General features: G+C 44.9%; 1 protein-coding gene across 3 annotated transcripts in view; it reads right to left on the bottom strand.

Annotated features, from left to right (window-relative positions):
• Positions 1 to 19,277, bottom strand: part of si:ch73-22o12.1 (nectin-2) — a 74,521-nt gene that overhangs the window by 27,716 nt on the left and 27,528 nt on the right. For 2 of the 3 annotated variants that reach the window (XM_035642001.2, XM_035642009.2), the window contains exons 2-6: positions 17,046 to 17,155; positions 15,607 to 15,856; positions 13,941 to 14,234; positions 13,665 to 13,782; positions 12,896 to 13,044 (exon numbers count right to left, since the gene is read on the bottom strand). In XM_035642001.2, the coding sequence (XP_035497894.1) occupies positions 12,896 to 13,044; positions 13,665 to 13,782; positions 13,941 to 14,234; positions 15,607 to 15,856; positions 17,046 to 17,155 (921 nt within the window). Of the gene's footprint in view, positions 1 to 852; positions 5,802 to 12,895; positions 13,045 to 13,664; positions 13,783 to 13,940; positions 14,235 to 15,606; positions 15,857 to 17,045; positions 17,156 to 19,277 lie in introns of those variants that run through there. The other variant, XM_035641994.2, reaches the window with a different exon arrangement.

The raw sequence follows: 19,277 nt of genomic DNA, 5'->3' as shown, positions 1-19,277 counted from the left end.
GTAAACCAAACACGGCAGGTGCACATACACGCCTGACCACACACAAACAACCTACATGCCCTTTTGTTAAAAATTGACCAAACCCGTTTGGTTTCGTCGCAGTTCAAACAATGCAGCCTTTGAGAGGAGCTCCATTCACCGAGTTTCAGCTTGGCCTGCACATTCCCCAACTGGAAACACAAACTGCCTCCCTGCAGGAAAACCATCGAAGCTACGGTACAACATTCCTCGACTCGATACTCTCCTCACTGCGTCTGTGTAGAGTATTTTCAGGCCCCAGTGAATATAATGATTATATTTATGCATCTTGAAATAAGAGTGCAAGTGCTCTTCATTATCTGCATACTCAGGTGAAAAAACTGAAATATGTGCCCTTTAAACAACTACAGCAGTGTACATACACCTGTTACCAAGGCAGCAAATTTATTTCAGCCAACCAGGATACATATACAAATCAGAGATCCTGGGAGGAGGTGGAGCAAAAGTACAGCACAATTGTAATGCACAAAATGACTTCTCCTATTTCTGTGCTCAGCTTCCCATAAGCCCGTTATCACACTTCTGTTTACACAAACACGCACAGATTTATCAAAACTTAAAGACAAACTGCCAGACCAGGAAATGAGAGTAAAGAAAAAGAGCGGGCTTCTGTGTCTGGAGTGAGAATGATGGGTGACAAGAGACGGAGAGGCCACTTCATATCCCAATCAATTAATCTATAAATCTAATCAGTGAGAATCAATGACTGCTGCTCCAGTTCAATCTGGCTCCTCAATCATCCAAGATAACCTGAAGTGTTAAAGAGACAGAGGGAAGACGAGGAGAGACAGATACCACACGCTGCAACACTGGGACATTTCAAAAATCCAGAAATCTTTAATAGCAACCAAATACGAAAAAATATAGAAAGACTTGACACAAAATAGTGACAACAATTTGAAATTCTGTCTTTTTTAAAGAACAAAATAGATTTGAAATTAAAAAATACAAAAAGAAGAAAATAAAACAACTTTTACACTACATAATAAAAAGCACATTTTGGGGCAAGACTGTGTAGATGTGTGTACAGTTCATTTGTATAGAAGAAGCACATTTGCCAGTTTTGGCAGCAATCACAGCGCAGCAGTCATGAATAAAGCACTCAGAAGACATAAATTATAAAGCACTGCAAAATAACAGAAAAGAGGTGAAACTGTAATAGGAGAAAATAAATTCTTCATGCTTGCTGTCACTGAGAAATACACAAACGTGACACCATAAATTAGTAATTTTTCCTCTAGTACATATTTATATATTTATACTATGTACACAGATAGGTTGTTTTTTTTCCTTCATGAGTGAGATGGGAGATGTTAAGGCTTTGATTAGTCATCAGATGTGTGGAGCGAAAGAAATAGCAACAGTATGTGGAAAAGAAAAATGTTGGGCATTTTGACTATCTAGCCTTCGTGCTAGACCGAAACCAGGATTTCTTTAAAGGCATTTTGTCTGACAAGCCTTACTTTGGGAGCAGAAGTCGTGGCAAGAGGGTGCGTCTGTGGAGGTGGTGGAGGTGTTGCAGGTGGCGGTGAGAAAAGTCGAAAACACTAAAACGGGAGACGAGTAGGAAGATGTGGCGGTCTGAAAGCATTCAAAGGCATCCTGCAGGGGGGAGGAGGAGGTCGGCACAAAGGCGCTATATCTTGGGTGTAGAACAAAAGTGGGACGGACAAACGGTTCCCTAAAAAGTCAGTTTCTCTGACACTAGGTGAGAGTTGTGCGTCCCTGAATGTGCAGTTGTCTTTGTTCAAAGTGGTCATTGATTTGGGAACCGGTTGGATAATTTGGGGGATGGAAAGCAGTGGAGCAGGGGACACATCATGCTGCGACTCTTTGCACTCTAACAGGACACGTTATTTGTCCTGACGGAGCCACTGAGCAAGGAGAGAAAAGTTTCCGCGTGTGTGTGTGTGCAGCTATGCAAGCATATTTGTGTGGGCTTGTGTCAGGAGATGGCAGAGTTGTCAGGTACGAGGTGTCTTCTGCACAGTTTGGCTGTGGGAGTGAGCATAATGAGAGTGACTGAGGGGTGTTTGTGTGTGGGCGAATGTTTCTCTGCATTCTGTGTATGTATATGTACAGTGTGTGTGTGTGTGTGTGTGTGTGTGTGTGTGTGTGTGTGTGTGTGTGTGTGTGTCTTCGAAATGCACAATATGTCCAGTTTGCCAGCTCTCCATGGTGACAAAAGGTGGCTACTCAGGTTATAGCCCCAATGGCAGAGAGAACTGTCCCAAAGCCCCAGAGCATCACGGCAATACACACTGACACCTATATACACACACAGAGCAAACAAACAGACAATCTCTTGCGTGGTTATGGTCAACCTGATAAATTATGAGTATTGTGTGTCTTTTTGCATTGTGCAGAGCAGCTGTCACAGAGAAGGAGAAGCCAATTGAGCTCAAAAAAAACCTAAAAAACACTGTGCTTATTATGTAGAAATGCAGGCAATGCCAACTGGAACCAAAAATTATACAAGCATATATAATTTTAAACTTGTAGGCTTTAGGTAGACTAAGCTCAGTCAGTTTAGTATGTTGAAACACCCAAACTACTGAGATTAGAAATTACATTCTGAATGCCCTCAGACATTGGGACTCGAGGGTTAAGTTCAACCCAGAGCTCCTTCATCTCCACTTCCACAAAACTTGCTCCACTGATCTGATATTTACATTTTCATAAATATCCACATTTTCACGAGAAAAATAAAAATGCTTACATATATTGTACACAGATACCTGACACCAAAATGTACATACAGTAGTTTTGTCCCTTGTCGCTTTTTTTTTTTTTTTTACCCCACGAAGCTAGTATGACACTCATTACACTCTTTGTAGTCGTGACACACAAGTGCAAAAATAAGTAATGCTTTTTATTTAGAGTGGTTGTGACAAATCAGCTGCGTTCGGTAAAATTGACGGTACCCCAGTTTGACAGGAGTTGCATTTATATATGAACTAAGGCCAATAGACAATAATGCTATTGAACACACCGGCTTACAATATGCCAGACGTTGGTCAAACACTAAACACTGCCTCTATTTTTGTCATCTGCCTCCTGTGTCGCTCTCCTATTCTCCCTCCACCTCTCGAAAAGGTTAACAGCCATCACAATGGCAAACATTGTCCTGACAGAAAAACTCTACACACACACACACTTTTATGTGAGTGTGTCTCACATCTAAAGTTCAAGGGTAAAAACTGCCATGATAAGAAAAGCGGGTAAGTGCAGTCATCCTTGCCCTTGGCAATGGGTCACCCTGCATTTGACCTCACGACCTGCAGCGGACTGCAACCCAGATCTTCGCTGGGCCTTCCAAGAGGTCAGCACAGTCATCTCTAGACCACGCTCCCCAGATTCCCGGTGAGTCAAGGGGGAGTTGATTAGAAGTCTGGGAAAAGCATGATTGGAGAAGCTACAAAAGAGATTCTCTCCAAGATTGTCCAGCACAGTCATCCAGTGGCTGCGTAAATACAGTGACACATGCCTCAAAGACAGCGGTGTACAGCATGGAACAATATATTTCTTTAAGTCGGCCTCAGGTGGCTTGTTAGAAGGATAAATTAACAGTCAGGGGACAATCAGCCCTGAAGCTGCATCATAAAGGGCTGTGTTACTGCTTGTTGCTCATTAGTCAATATGACTCCCATAGCTTTGCCGTGGATGCAACCTTTTATGTTTCCCAATCAATTCGCAGCATTTAACAACATCCTAAAATGGAAAGGAATATTACGTGATCTCATTGAAAATCGATCTAACCTAGCGCGGCCACACATCGGAGTCGGGGTTCTGTTACAACTGTCCATTTACTCGAGTACTGTATGGGAGGAGGTGGTCGAGTCTGCATGGAGAAGTGGGGGCCACTCCAGGTGGATTAGCCAGTCCTGGCATGTCAGGGCAGGCTGGCCAGGAATAGAGTAAGTGGGGCGTTTGACACATCAGGAGCAGTGAAATACTCCCCTGGTCTCCGTGGCCCTGACCTCGACACCGCCCTGGATAAATCATAAACTCCCCATAAACACTGGGAGGGGGGGATGAGTAGGGGGAGAGGGAGAGATGGAGGGACGATAGAGAGATGGCGGTGGGCGGGGGGAGAAATCGCCACGTCATAAACGATGGCAATCTGTTGGCCCCGGCTAAGCGAGTGACTTCACGGCTCATTACCAATCAGGCTCCTCCTGTCAGGAGTGCTCTGAAGAGACGGGGATGAGGAGGAAGAGAGAAGAAAAGACATGCTCCTCTCCAGTCCTCCTGTCTCCTGCATTCCTCTCCTCCTCCCTTGACCCTGTCACATTGGCTACATCTCATTCCCTCAGTTCCTGTTTACCGTGTCTTACCTCCAGGCGAGGAACAAAAGTTTGCATGCGACCTCCTCATTAAGAACATGCTTCAAACTCTGCAAACTTTGTTAAACTCGGCTACTCTTGCATTTTCTGCAGCAAATACGGACCAAATAGTCTTTTCAAATTTCGTAAATTCAAGTGTCTACTGTGACTGATAGTTGAGGTGTTTTGCGAAGAAGGCAGAGAGAGTGGAGAGGAGTCAGCAGACGTGAGAAAAATACATCTTTCTCTTCTCTAAATCACCTGATGGTTACTGTCTATACCTTTGGATGTTTCTCCCCCCAACCCATCACTAGGTAGTAACTACCCACCAGCTGTCACAGCACAACGCATTACCAAAACAAAAGGTTTCCCACAGGAGGAAACAAAACGGAACTTCCTGACAGCCCCTTCTAAGGTTTTGGTGAAGATAAGAGTGAATATGCATGTGCGATGCCTCCTCTACAGCCAAGCTTGTATCATGATTCTATTATCTTCCTCCTACATTACATAGTTTTCCTCTTTTGGTCTGTCAAGAGTTCTTGTCAAGGTCCCAGTGATAAGTGATAGCATGAGCAGAAGTGGTGGGAGACAGGTCGTTTCTTTTCTGTTTGATTTTCAGATCTTAGGGACCAAAAAAAACTCCTTTCACAATATCCCACCACACCCTTATGTTCATTCAGTCAGTTTTGGGGCTGCACTGTGTTTAATAATAGGCTATATTTAAAATCAAATTGTCAAAAATAAAATGGTATCATCTTCTCTTTTCTAGCAGGTATCCTGAAACCACAAAATCCTCGGGAGGGATCCTCCAATTCTCTTTTTTTTCCTCCTCTTTCCATCTTCTCCTCCTCTATACATAAACTGCAGTCCGTGAGATGACGGAGCCATCACGCTGGGACTCCATGTCATCATCCAGGTAATCTCCAATCATATCCTCCTGGTCATTGTGTGGGCGAAGCTGAAGGATGGGGGCGCCTCCAGTGAAGTGGTCATACCGCTCGTCCTCCTCCAGCTCATCGAACTTCCTCCTCTCTGCGTCGTCTAATTCGCTGCTTAACAGGATGTCTTGGGCGCTGGGTGCAGTGGTGACAACGTCAGGCCGACTTCCCATGGTGAGCGGCTGGTGGTGGTTGTTTTTCTCTCCGAGGCCGTGGTGGGATGAGCTTTCGTTGTAAACATAGATGGGCCCGTTGTTGTTACCGCCTCCGACTCCGCCGCTCCCTGCACCTCCACTTGTGCCATTCTTGCTGGCCTTCTTGCCACCGCCAAATATGCGCGTCTTCATGTCACTGCCGCCATTGGCGCGGTAACCTTGCTGTTGCCTGCGGCTACGGGTCACGAGCACGGCAATGAGAGCAGCGACCAAAAGGAGGGCCAGCAGGGAGCCAATCACAGCTCCCGCCACCACGCCGGCATTGGATGGGTTCTCTGAGGGCTCTGTAGGAGGGAGGAGAGGTGGGGAGGGAGAAAGGGGAAGAAAAGGAATATGGTTGAAAAAGGGGAATAAAAGAGAACAGTGTGAGACATGAAGAGAGGGCAAGGAGAAAAATAGAGACAGCATAAAAAGGAGAAGCAGGGAAGGGTAATGTCAAGGAAAAATGGAAACAAGGGGGAAGAGGAACAGAGAGAAAGTAGGGGTTGGATGATGTCAGTGGTGCTGGTCTGAACGGTATTCAGTCAAGTGTGTAAAAGCATTGAGGTGTCAGTACAGTCAAGTTTATGTCTGGGTGTGTGTTTGTGTGTGTATATGCTGAGCTCCCAGCTACACTGACATTTCCTTCTCTTCCCTCAAAGCTGCTCCTGTCCCCATTCCCACAGGCACACCACAACAACGTCTCAGCCACGTTGCCCCTCGCGTTGTCCTTGAACAGTGAGGGTCTGTCAAAGGATCGCCACAAATCACAAGGTAGGCCAGGGGGGAAAAGGTGTGTCTCACTCACACACACACACACACACACACACACACACACACACACACACACACACACACACACACACACACACACACACACACACACACACACACACACACACACACACACACACACACACACACACACACACACACACACACACACACACAGAAGAAGCGGAGAATGGCGTGTGCAGGGCAGAACAGGTGGAGGCCATGCAGGGGAGGAGGATAATGATGGATTGAGGAAAGGAGGGTTGAAATTGGATGAAGAACAGGAGGAGGAGGAGGAGGAGGAGGAGGAGGAGGTGGTGGTGGTGGCGGCGGGTTGAGTGAGTGACAAAGTGACACAGCGGAATGACAACTCCTGGAAGCCATGAACAAAGAGCAGGGGGACAGATTGGGCACCGATCTTCGCCTCTGTAAACCACAGGCGCTGCTCCAGTGCACGTCGGTCCGACATGTGACCATTTTTACTGCAGCACGACTGAATACACATTAAAAAAAGCCATTTGAAGTTCATTTCAAATTAGACAAAAGCTTTGTCACAGTGCAAATTGGCTTAGGAGGGCGTGAATACAATTATACAGTAATAATACAGTTTCTGTATAACACAGTGTGTCTGTGTGTAACAAAACAAAAAAACACTCCATACAGAAGTGGTGGTGTCTAAATGAGGGTTGTGAAGACATCCCATATGACTTGTCAGTCATACAGCGCTCTCTCTGAACACTCACTTCCCCACTCCCTTGACACCTTTCTGCGGTGATATTAGAGTGGTACTTCAAAGAAGGTGTTTGACCAGCAAAAGGTAGCAACTGCTTTTGTAGACAAGGTAACCACAGTAAAGACTATTGCTTAGTATTGTTTGAAAAAAGGTGGCAATAGCATGCCTTAGGAAAATATCTGATCAAAATGAAGGCGACCACACTACCACAGGCAGTTAGGACACTAGGGAGTAAAGCCACTAGAAATGCAGCGTTGCTGCTTTGCAAATGTTCTTCAGGGCCGGGGGTTCAGGGCTCTAAGTGCTTTCTGGGACTTGGCGAACTCCCCACTGACGGACCCTGTGACCATTTTACCCACGTGGTCACCATCTAACACTACTGGAGTTGAGGGTCGACTCCGCCCATGTTGTTAGCCTTCACTGTACTGTGACGCACTGAATAAATATGTCCGCCCTGGAGAATCGAGATAGAAGTATATTGACTTAAATAGGAGAGAGGGAGCACCTTTAGAATGACTTGGACTTTATTCTGCCAGTTGTTTCTGTTAAAATGCGCCTTTTTAGAAGAGATGAAAATTGATGTGAGGATGAACATTATTCCCACTTTTGCATGGTTCAAGTTTGGGGTAGATTCTGTATTTTGTTTGAATACATATATAAAATTTTAATCCAATGTACTTGTATATTCTATTTTGATATTTTACCTATTCCGAATAGTTTTGTAGAAATATAAACTTTCGGAAGTCCATTTACTATCTGTCATTCTAAAGTATTCCTACTGTACTCGCTTCAGCACATGAACCGAGCAAGTAAATTTTTAATTTTAGTCCATGGTTGAAAGTGATCAAGAACCCTGAGCCAAGCTGAACATCTTTCTGTTGCTCCAGCTTCCCTTTCCACTCTCTGCACTTTCACGAGCCGCTGCAGAGGATTAACCAGTAGGCGCTGCTGTCAAAATCCCTGTCTAAAATTGAAAATGGCGAATCGGCCCGATTTTATTGTCATTCCTATTTGAAATCCAGAAGGAGCCGGCCCCTCTTGTTAAGTGTACAGAGAGCTGACAGAATTACTCTTGTACCACTGATTCTTGTCAAGAGAAAAACTGGTAGTCCACCTGTGCTCTGCTCTTCCCTTTATTTCTACTTCTCTTCTCATACTACCCCCGTCTCCATCTGTGCCACCACTTCACCAGCTGTCTGCTGCACTGTGTCCTTAAAATCCATTCTCCTTGCCATTTGTATTTCTGTCATATGATACTTCTGCTCTCCTCTTACTTCCCCTCCCCTGTGCTTCACTTTCAACATATGCCTAGCGAAAAATTAATAATTTCATGTGGGTACATTTCCCTCTTTCACCAGCCTCACCGAGCAACACTGTCTCTCAACCCTTCTATTCTTCCAGAGCAGTGCTAATCACTATGGTTCACACACATGAGATTGAGAGCTGGCCCTCAGTGTCCACTTGTAACAGGAACACAGGAAATGCATTATCACCTCGGGTTGCATGGAGCTCTGGAACAAGCAGCATGGCAACAAGCTCTGTGAAAACTTAGAGATGGATGCTGCGACACATTGTGATCACATCATAGGGAGTTACACTAAAATTCAAATTCTCCCCAAATTCCATCCAATTATTTTTAATGTGTCGTTCCAGTCTGTTCTTGAGTGTCTGTGCTGGTAAACCCGTTTGTGAATGGTAATTCATGTTTTATTCTACCCTTCTGGAGACAACACTTTAAAGATTCAAGAGAGAGATGTAAAGGAGCTCCCCTCGGCTCCCAGTACGGCCCCACTACAGACCCAGACTCATCCCAAGCACCAATGGAATTTAATTTAGTGGGTGAAAACAGGACATCACATAAACACATGCTGTTGGATGAGCCAGCAGAAAAACTGCAATATGCATGCTGTGTGAATAACTAGGGGAGAATACAAAAAACATGTATAAACACACACACACACACACACACACACACACACACACACAAACACTACCCAAACACACAGACACCATACTGTGGAAGCCATAGAAACCATGTTTCTTATTAAGTCACGTCCTGCATAACCGTCAGCTCCAAGTGACCGCAAGTAATTAGGGAGATGGGGCAGAAGTAACGTGTACTGCAGCCTCCAAAAAAAAAATCCATGTGCACACACACACACACTTACACACCATGACACCACTATGGTCATCAGTGCTCTTATGCCGGGTTGGGCTGCACCTAGAGCATAGCTTAGTAGTATTCTGTGTCAGCATGTTAACTTATTGAACAGATCTGTGTGTGTGTGTGTGTGTGTATGTGTGTGCTAATGAGGGGTGGGCAGGGGGACAGTTGCAGGCTGGAGGGAGACTTGGCTCCATCAGACCTGTTCTCTGACTGTTTTGGCATGGCAGACAGACACACAGATGCAGGCGTACACACACACGTACACACACACGTACACGTACACACACGTACACACGTACACACACACACACACACACACACACACACACACACACACACACACACACACACACACACACACACACACACACACACACACACACACACACACACACACACACACACACACACACACACACACACACACACACACACACACACACACAGCTGTTCAGCTGAGCCACCCCTGTAAGGCACGATGGGCGAAGAAAAAAAGACAGGAGATGGAGGGAATCTGGGTTAGCCACACAAGAACCACCTCCCTCACGAGAGCAGCCTGGAATGGAGGGATGGATGGAGAGATGTAGACTGCTAAGCTGTGATTAAGGTAAAGCTACTGGTATTTAAGAGTAAATCTTATGGGGAGAGCGAGAGATAGTATGGGCATGAGCAGGAGAGGGAATGCTGGGGGCAGGAATCTATTTTCCGAGCAGGGAGATAAGCACCAGACTTACAGAAGCTGAAAGACAACCTGAGAGAGATATTGAGGATGAGGAGAGAGCATATGCTAACCGAGAGGATAAGAGATGCAACCAAAAGAGCAAACTGCAGCAGAAGAGATGGTGAGGGAGAGATAAATCAAACGAACGTGAAGGAGAGAGCAGGTTAGGATACATTTGTGTGTGACTAAGCAGCAGGACCGAAGATGAGAGGAGGAGAGGCAAGGAGAAGAGAGGACATCCATCTCTCTCGCTCTGCCTCCAGGTGCACAGGACAAGGCTGAGGGCAGAGGACACTGGCAAAAAACCCCACAGACACACACTAGTGTGTGTGTGTGTGTGTGTGTGTGTGTGTGTGTGTGTCATGCAGCTGTGGGGTAGAGGGAGTAGGGGACCTGCTATGTAGCAGGTGCTGGCCATTTCACGCCTGTCGGCCCTTCTTAGCCCTGTTTGTCTACACACATTCGCATTAGCTTCCATCGTATCCCCATCTGGAGTCATCCCACATCTCTCCCTCGCTGTTTGGACTCTTATGCTCTCTTTCAATTCACTTAAACTCGTACTGACTCACTCTTTCTTTCGGAACACTTTGTCCCATCTTCTACTAACTGCCTTCACTCTAACACCTCGCTGGTTGCCTTGTTCACCTCTTCACTGCCAGCGAATTCAGCTCGCATCTCATCGTTCCTCCTCTGCCAGTGAATAAGAGAGGAGTGGGAAGGAGGGAGGAGGTGGTCGGCTGAGAGAGAGAACAAGACCAGATGGAGGAGGGATAAGTCAGAGCAAGGAAACTGTAGGAGGTTCAACATAGGAAGAGACCAGAGAGACCGGAAACTTGGCCAGAAAAAGAGGAGAGGGGAAAACATGAGAAAATGAAGGATGGGAGAGGGAAGGAAATGTAGAATAAAAGACAGTGAGAGAGAGGATAGAATGGTGGAGTGAGGAGAGAAGCAGCCAGGAGCTGAAGCAGCAATGGGTGACTGATCCGCTCTGAGAGGCTTGGAGACAGCCGGACACGCACGCTATGCTGAGAGATAGTGGAAGCCAGTAGTAGTGGAGATAGGATGCAGTGGCACATGATTCCCATGGGAGTTTTTAATGCCGTCAGCGTCCTCCCTCTATCTCTCATGGCTTTGCTCTCTCTTCACTCTCCAAGTGTGAGGACATCACCAAATCATCCTGGTGCACGCTCCCTGGCTTTTTGTCTAAAAGCAGCAGCCTCCATCTCCCTCCCGTCGCTCCGAGAATCCTTGGATCTTCCCTGCTTGTTGCTTGTAATACACAGCAGGAGATGGTGGCATCCTTTGTGCTACAGAAGCCAGCAACACTGGTATGCAGCAGTACACAAGTGGCCCCTGAGGAGCAGTGACGCATGCTATGGCACCATAAGGAGCCAAGGGACTTGAACAAAGATGGGGGGGATGAGAGAAAAAAAGGGGGATATAAGGAGAGACTGTGCATGAGGACAACAACAAACAAAAAAAAAAAGAAAGAAAATTAGGGCATGGAGGAGCGAAGTGGCTCTTAAAATGTATCCACCAGAGATGTGCACTTTTACCCATTATTGGCAAGGTTTACCCCATGTCAGCAGGAAATAACTTCCGGTTCAGTGCAGGTGTGGCAGGAAAGTGGAAGGGGGAAGTATTTTGAATGAAATGCACAGGAGTGAACCCTGTTGACGGGGGGGGGGGCTTAAACTATTGTGGACTGTTCCCCATCTTAACTGGCACCAGTCTGGATGGTTTCACCCCAAGACAAAACATCAAGCTTTACAGCACACAGACAGATGTATACAACTGAATACATACACATACAAAAAACAAAAACAAAAGGCACCTCAGTGCACATCTGGTCTCAGGCAAACCCAAGACAGCACTAAAATCCACTTCATTTTAAAAAGTCTGTGTCATTGTGAGTTAAATGAATCAATCACACTGATTGCAGCCGTATCTTCAAGACATTGACTCTAATGAACACTGCTCATTTGCTTTGCTTTAGTCTCTTCTGTCATTAGTGAAGGCCCAAGAATACAGCCGAGAGGCTGCTCAGTCGCCGTTTTGATCAGGACTTACACATTTGTGAAAACCTCTGTTTTGAAAATGCCGTGTGATGTACAGACTTTAGGTACTGCCGAGGCAAAGGAGCTTTTGATAATTAACACAGTGTTATAAGTGCATGCAAAGACAAACCGAAAAGTAAAGTGTGTTCTTATTATGACTAACAGAAAGACAAATGAAAAGTTGAAAGGGGAGAAGTGCAAGCACATACACACTCTCATTCACAGACATACATACATACATACATACATACACACACGTGGACTGAGCAGCTGCACCCTCTAGCCCTACAATATACAGTCCCAAGACCCAAGAAACTCCTCAGCACAGTGTGTGTGTGTGTGTGTGTGTGTGTGTGTGTGTGTGTGTGTGTGTGTGTGTGTGTGTGTGTGTGTGTGTGTGTGTGTGTGTGTGATCATATGACATGTGAGGTGGAACAAGGTACACCCCTGGGGAAAGTCATAAGAGCATAGCACACCAGGAAATGTGTAGCATGTGTGATGGAAGTGCACTCGGTTCCAGTTCATCAGTACAGACGATATATGCGTTTTCATATAAAACCCCAGGGACGGTTTAAATGATGAACAAGACCCAAGTGAGGCACAAGTGTGTTTTTCATTTCACTTCTGAAATGTTCACTGCCTCGCTGACACATTTACTGTTTATAATTTATACAATTTGCAATTCATCTGGACGTTTGCGGCTTGTGCGTGTTAGACTCAGGCTTGTTTTTAAATGTACTTGTTATGACGGAAACATTTCAAACACTACTCACCAGATCTGAGAATGTCCAGTGAAAGATTGCAACTGTTACTAACATCATATATGTTAACAGTTTATTTATCTAAATGTAATCTGGCCTCCATTTTGAGAACCATTTATTTATTCATTTACCTTTTTGTTGTTCATGTGTTGTGCTGTGTGCTCTTTTTGTGCCCCTCCAACTCACCTCTGACAATGGCTGTGACCTGATCCTTGCTGGTCCCTATGCGGTTCTTGACCTCACAGACAAAAGTGGTGTTGACAGCCTCGTCCACCTTCAGCACCTTCAGCTCGTTGCCTGTGATCTGCACCGTGTCTGGCAGCTCTCCTGACATTCTGCAGCGACACAAGTACATTTGCCATGAGATGGAAGAAAAACAAGAAAAAAAGAAAAGAAATGAGAATGAGATTGTGGCCAGTCTTGCTTCGAGCACAGTGAGAGCATGTAGGCCGTCAGTGCATTTACAGAAATGTGATGTACTGTGCGATGTAATCAAATTAAGTTTCCTCCTTCCTCAAAAAGGCAATCCATTTTCACACAGTGCAGGAAAATATGATGGGGACAAGAGAAAAATCAAGATTGCTGGATCTAGACCCAATATCTCATCCCTCCTATTTCAAACTTTGTCTTTTTTTTCTGCTATGTTAATAGCTGATAACATGTGGAAAAATGGAGATAGGGACTTGTATTGTATTTCTCATTATACAAGGGTTAAATATAAAGTCACAGAGTCCATTATGAGAAATTATACGGCTATCTCCATAATCAGAGTACAGGGTAGAAGTGACAATAATAAAAGTGCTGATTACAGCTCTGAGCACTGTAGACCTGGGAATGAAGGTCAAGGGTGGGAAAAAAAGAGAAAAAGAAAAGAGAGAATAAAGAAAGCAAGATCATTTGGTAAAAGCCAGAGCGAGAGAAGACATTACAGATTCCAGGATGTGCCGGTACTCACGTCTTCCACTGGACAGAGATCGGGACAGGGTTTCCAGTTGCTTGGCAGGTGAGCATCACATTTGTGCGACCAACGTACCAATTATTGTCATAACCCACTATAGTCACCTGAGGGGCGTCTGAGGGAAGAACAGATGAATGGCAGAGTGGAGGAAAAAAATTCAATTAGTCACTCCAAGGTTTAGAGGGCGACAGCAAACTTATTAATAAGTGCGTGTGTGTGTGTGTATGTGTGTGTGTGTGTGTGTGTGTGTGTGTGTGTGTGTGTGTGTCTTACATTGAACTGCAAGCTTCAATGGGAAGCTTTCAGGTTTGACTTGGGTCCTGTGCGAAACCACACAACTGAGGTCTTTCCCGTTGTCTGCTGCTGTGGGAACCATGCGGTACTCGCTGGTAACTGTCACGGTGTTGTCTTTGCCCGGCTTCGACACTGTTGTGCCATTGCCATTGGCTGCGGTCACCCAGGATATCTGCGAAGGGGGGCGGCCATCTACGGACTCGCAGCGTGCCACCACGACCGGCTTAGTGCCCGCCTCCACTGTTACAATGGAAGCAGCGTTCTGAGGCTTAGCTGATGGATTGATGGGGAGATTGATGCAAGGATGGAGGGTGGATGGAGAGACAGAAGGGACACAGAGTGGCAGAGAGAAGATTAAAGGATGTAGAGATAGATAAAATGACAGCTGAGGGAAAAGCTAATGTGCACCATTATTAATAAACAATTCGAGTCACCAGCCTGGCAAAAGCAAATCCAAAAACCACAAACTCCAAACAACCTACCTCTCTCTCTCTCTCTCTCTCTCTCTCTCTACACACGGAGACCATCGTTCACTGTTATCTGGACTGTCACAGACTCAAACCTCTTTTTAACATGTTAAAACCCGTGTTTTTCGACTGTGGGGAAATTTTTACGGAGACTGCTTTTATTTCTGGTGCTGGCTACAGTAAAAACAAGATGCTGCAAAGTGGCAGTTGCTGAATTTTGTGGTTGGTCAGGCCAAGTTGTCGATTTATAAAAGCAGGAGAGATAGGAAATGTGTCCGGACACGAGCTGACGCACATGTACGTGTCTCTGGTGAGAGCCAGAGTGAGAGTGGACTTCAGGTTCCACTCTCTGATGAACGACATGCAAGAGTTTTTGAATCGGTGGTGCTTCACCACGGCTGTGTGTTCAGTGACGGAGGAAGAACTCATCTTTCACTCTGTGTTTATGACCTGATTTATTCTGTGTTTTTAAAAATCAAAAAAAAATCTCTCTCTCTCCCCTCTCTCTCTCTCTCTCTCTCTCTCTCCCCTCTGCCCCCCCCTATTCTGTCTTTTCTCTCTCCAGAGCCTGAATTGATGAACAATAATGAGCACCACAGTAAACACACCCAAAACCTAAATCTTCTTTCACTTTTCCCTCCATTTCTTTAATCTCTCTCCATCCCTCCCACTCGCCATTGATAAACTATAACTCTGACTGGTCCAGTGCATTTCCATGCACAAATTCTACATCACTACATGGATCCCGTCAGCCCCCATTCCCTCTAGTCCATCTCACTCCTCATACCTCCTCAACTGCCCTCTGTGATACTTGTGCGGGTTCAGAGGGGAGCAGGCAGGACAGAAGCTGACAGCAGGCATGACAAGCAGCCAGATCAATACAGAGCCTGAGGGGAGGCACGGAGGCATGATGCGTTGGAGAGAGAAGAGAGTGGAGAATAGGCACTGGTGCCGGGCCAAGGTTAGACCAATGGTTCTATTGAATTAACAAGAACACAATTGATCTGACAATACCACTTAAAGCGGCAATTAAGCCTCGCTGGACATGCTTTTAACTTGCATACTACCTTTGGGGGAAGGGGGACAGTTGGGGAGACAGATGGAGAGAGGTAGGCATATAGGATTTTGCAGTTATACATACATTATAACACAACCTGTAGATTATATAAGTGACCTACCCAGCATGACAAGTTGGGTGAAGCCCTGCTCGTTGCCGATTGGGTAGGTAGCATAATCGCAGATGTACTTCCCCTCATCGGTCATCCTCACGTCGCTAATCTGGATGGAAGGGCTGGCCAGGTTTGGGGGGCTGGGCGAGAAGCTGACCCTGCCCTTCAGAGGCGAGTCAGGGTAGTTGGGCTCATATTTGGGATGAAATACAGCGATGTTGATCCTATCTCCGTCCTTCGTCTCGTACAGCCACAAGGCCTGTGGCAGAACAGACATGGGGTCAGTGGGATAGGATGCGTGCAGTGACTGAGGATAACAACAGGCCTCATTCATCATGGCATTGATAAACGGAAAGCATTTTGAGACATCTGCATTTTGCTGTGAACTCCACGGGGCAGTGTAAACAGCATTACAATCAAATAAGTGGAGCAGGAATGAATATGGATGTGAGTTTTTCAGCGGCAGCACTCCCTCTCTCCCTCTCTCTCAGCTGCTCTTCGTCAATCCACGTAGAGCTGTGCACTTCCCACTTCAATGAAATGCGACTAAGAAGTGTTTTCCATTACCATATTTAATTCTCAGAAGCAAAATGAAGCATAGTATTGTTTGTTTGGAGAAATTATATATTAAGTCTAAATACGATAAAAACCTATTACTAGTTTTGGGATTATTTCTGTGGGCTATGATTTGTTAGATTAAGGTTTAATGTCCCAAATAAACAAGGCACAGGGACCTGTATTATCATTTTACTTTTATTTTTGATTGCAATGCATTGTTCTTGTCAATCAAAAACCTGCAGAATCAGGATGGTGTATAGTTGTAACATTTGTTTAGTCAAATATGAAATTGTGCATTCAGTTGAAGCAGAAAAAGAAAACTTTTTGGCCTGAACTTGTCATTATGATGTAAAAACTGATTGCACAGTGTAATGGCGACAGACTGCGCTTATATTGGTCCTAAGCCCCAAGTCTTGCTTTCACCAGGTTATGCTCTTGGCCACCGGGATACGGTTTTCACGGGAAAATGACAACTTGAGGTTAGTTAAGGCTGGGAGCCAGAAAGCGAGGTAGGCGCTTCAGTGCACATACTTCTTTCTCCTCCTCCGTTATCTTCAAAGTGATGTTAACAACTTCCTCTGGAGCTCTGAGGAAATGTACCCGCGTCCTTGGTATCGTGGCGTCTTTTTAGTTATCAGTGACTGAACAATAATACCCACTGGAACCACTAGGGGCACGAGAGTTGTCTGTTGCCTCTTTAATGGCTCATGTCTTTTCACTTCAGGTGTGAAAGCAAATTGGAGTCCAAAGCGAAATCAGCAAATTATTTCATGTCAAGTCAGCAAAATGAGTTGACATTTTTTAATTGAATTGCATATTCAATTTCAGACTTGGAATCAATGTAGTGGTATAATGTAAAATACCAGCTGAAAAAAAAGAGAACCTCTCACCATTGTCAGCTGAATGCCAGTAGCATCAGTGAAGGCACAGCGCAGGTTCACTGTCTGGCCAGGATACGACAAGACCTCTGGCTCCACCTTCACTCGCTGACCTGCCGCTCCTAGAAGAAGGGGAGAAAAAAAAAGAAGAGAGAATCATTAATGTCTGTTGCTTCTTTCATCTACAAACTAAGAGAAGAGACACGGGAAAGGGAGCAGAGAAATTGCATTGGTACAAAGCCCACTGGTGATAAATGAGGACAGTGTGGAAGTGTCTGCTACAACAGAGGACAGCATTAGTGAACCCAGGCAAGTAGGCCAAGAGTCTGGTATCTATCCATGACTGCGTGTGTGGATGGAGAGGCTGATAGAAAAAAAGAAAGGGGATTTGTGCTGGGATAAAAAAGAAGAAGAAGAAAGCCAGTTCTTTTTTTTTGCACACAGGTCATAAATCATCATGATTGGTTATGCTTTTCTATAGCCTGCCATTTGCTGTGCCAACACATTCCTGGGTAACAGCTAAGAGTCAAAATAAATATGCTTTTCTTGGTGTGTTGTGTCAGTGGGTGTGTGAGAAACATAAAGAGCCAGAGTGATTTAGAACGACAATCTGTCTGTGTGAGTGTGTGTGTAATCCAGGTCTCTGTGAAAATGTAATTACTTGTATGAGTAAGCGTGCATTAGTGTATGTCAGCAAATGGTTGCTGCTTTAAGTATGAGTGTGATTACCTGTGGAACTTCAAATGTTTGCAGCCCTGCTACACGTGCAAATGTGCGAGGGTGTGTGTGTGTGTGTGTGTGTGTGTGTGTGTGTGTGTGTGTGTGTGTGTGTGTGTGTGTGTGTGTGTGTGTGTGTGTGTGTGTGTGTGTGTGTGTGTGTGTGTGTGTGTGTGTTCCCAGTGTTTACCAGCAGGCTACACACACACACACACACAAAAGTACCAATGAAACCATTTCCCCTAAGGACAAACAATTACTTGAGGAACTAGTTCCACCAGTTAGTGCAGAGCCAAAGCTGCTGTGTTGAAATATGATCTGGAGGGCTGATGGAACACACGCACACGCACACACAAACACGAAACCCATAGGCTAGGAGATAAGAGGAAAGGGCAGAGCTGTCTCTCTCTTTTGACGAGCAATACACACCGCACCTTCTGTTCTCTGGGGAGATCTGAGATATCAATACTGAAGAAGGAATGAGCGAAAGACTGAGAGGGCAAGTGGAGGAAAACAAGCCTTTCCTAGAATAACACCAGTTCTCCCAGGACCAGCCCAATTTACAACCACAAAACAACCTCCTTGTAGCCACAGACCAAACTCTGGACAACCACTAAGCTGCCGCTGGGAGCAGCAGAGAGCCCCGTAGGGCTGGAGAGAGGAACAGCAAGCTCACTTTCTCCCACTCGGACACAAATAAATGAGCATATCTGTGCAAATGTACACAAAAAATGTACCCGCTCAACCTCGCTGTGTCAGGGAGCAGAACAGGAGGTCATTACTGACAGACTTTTTAACTCATTGACCTCCGCCAGGTTTCTCAGCACCTTCGCACTGTGCTCTCTGCACATAGGACCATTATTACAGAGGAGTATAAGGGCGTGGCATGAGAGAAAAATGGGGAGGAAGATTTATTTATCTTTTGCATTTCGAAAAATTAAATGGACATTAAATTGAATTATTGAGCATAAAGACCAGACACAAATTTCTACACTGGGTTAATAGTGCTTAAAGATATTTTCCTAGTGATTCTGGAGAACAATTTTATCAATTCATCTACACAAGGCATGTTGTGGAGGCAGTCGTATGCCCCAACATTAGTAATTTGATATATTCTTCAACTTTCATCTAGAAATTTCAAATTTATTGTCTCTTCCGACTTCAAGCAAAATGTAAAATAATATAGATCAACCAATTTGAATCATTTTTATTCTCCGCATTTCAAAATTATTCTCGAAATGCAAAATAGGAAAATAAATCATCCTCTCCTCTTTTCTTATGCCTGACCCTAATACTCCCCATACTTCCATATCATTACACTAACTTTCAATTTTTCATCAGACTTTTTTAAATGCTTCAGGGCTGTTAACTATATTTTTTGTCTTCTGTATTTTGTACTCAGTATAGTTTTGTACTTTTTTAGATTTGTTCTCTCACTTTATAACTGCTATGAATTAGTGATTACTGATTAATAAAGTCATCTATCTAAAAAATCGTGTGTAATTATATTCATACATATGCCTTGTG

This window comes from Scophthalmus maximus, chromosome 1 (assembly GCF_022379125.1).
Source record: "Scophthalmus maximus strain ysfricsl-2021 chromosome 1, ASM2237912v1, whole genome shotgun sequence".
NCBI classification, from domain to species: Eukaryota; Metazoa; Chordata; class Actinopteri; order Pleuronectiformes; family Scophthalmidae; genus Scophthalmus; species Scophthalmus maximus.
The sequence above is the reverse complement of the archived record's forward strand: the minus strand, read 5'-3'. Positions and strand labels throughout refer to the sequence as shown.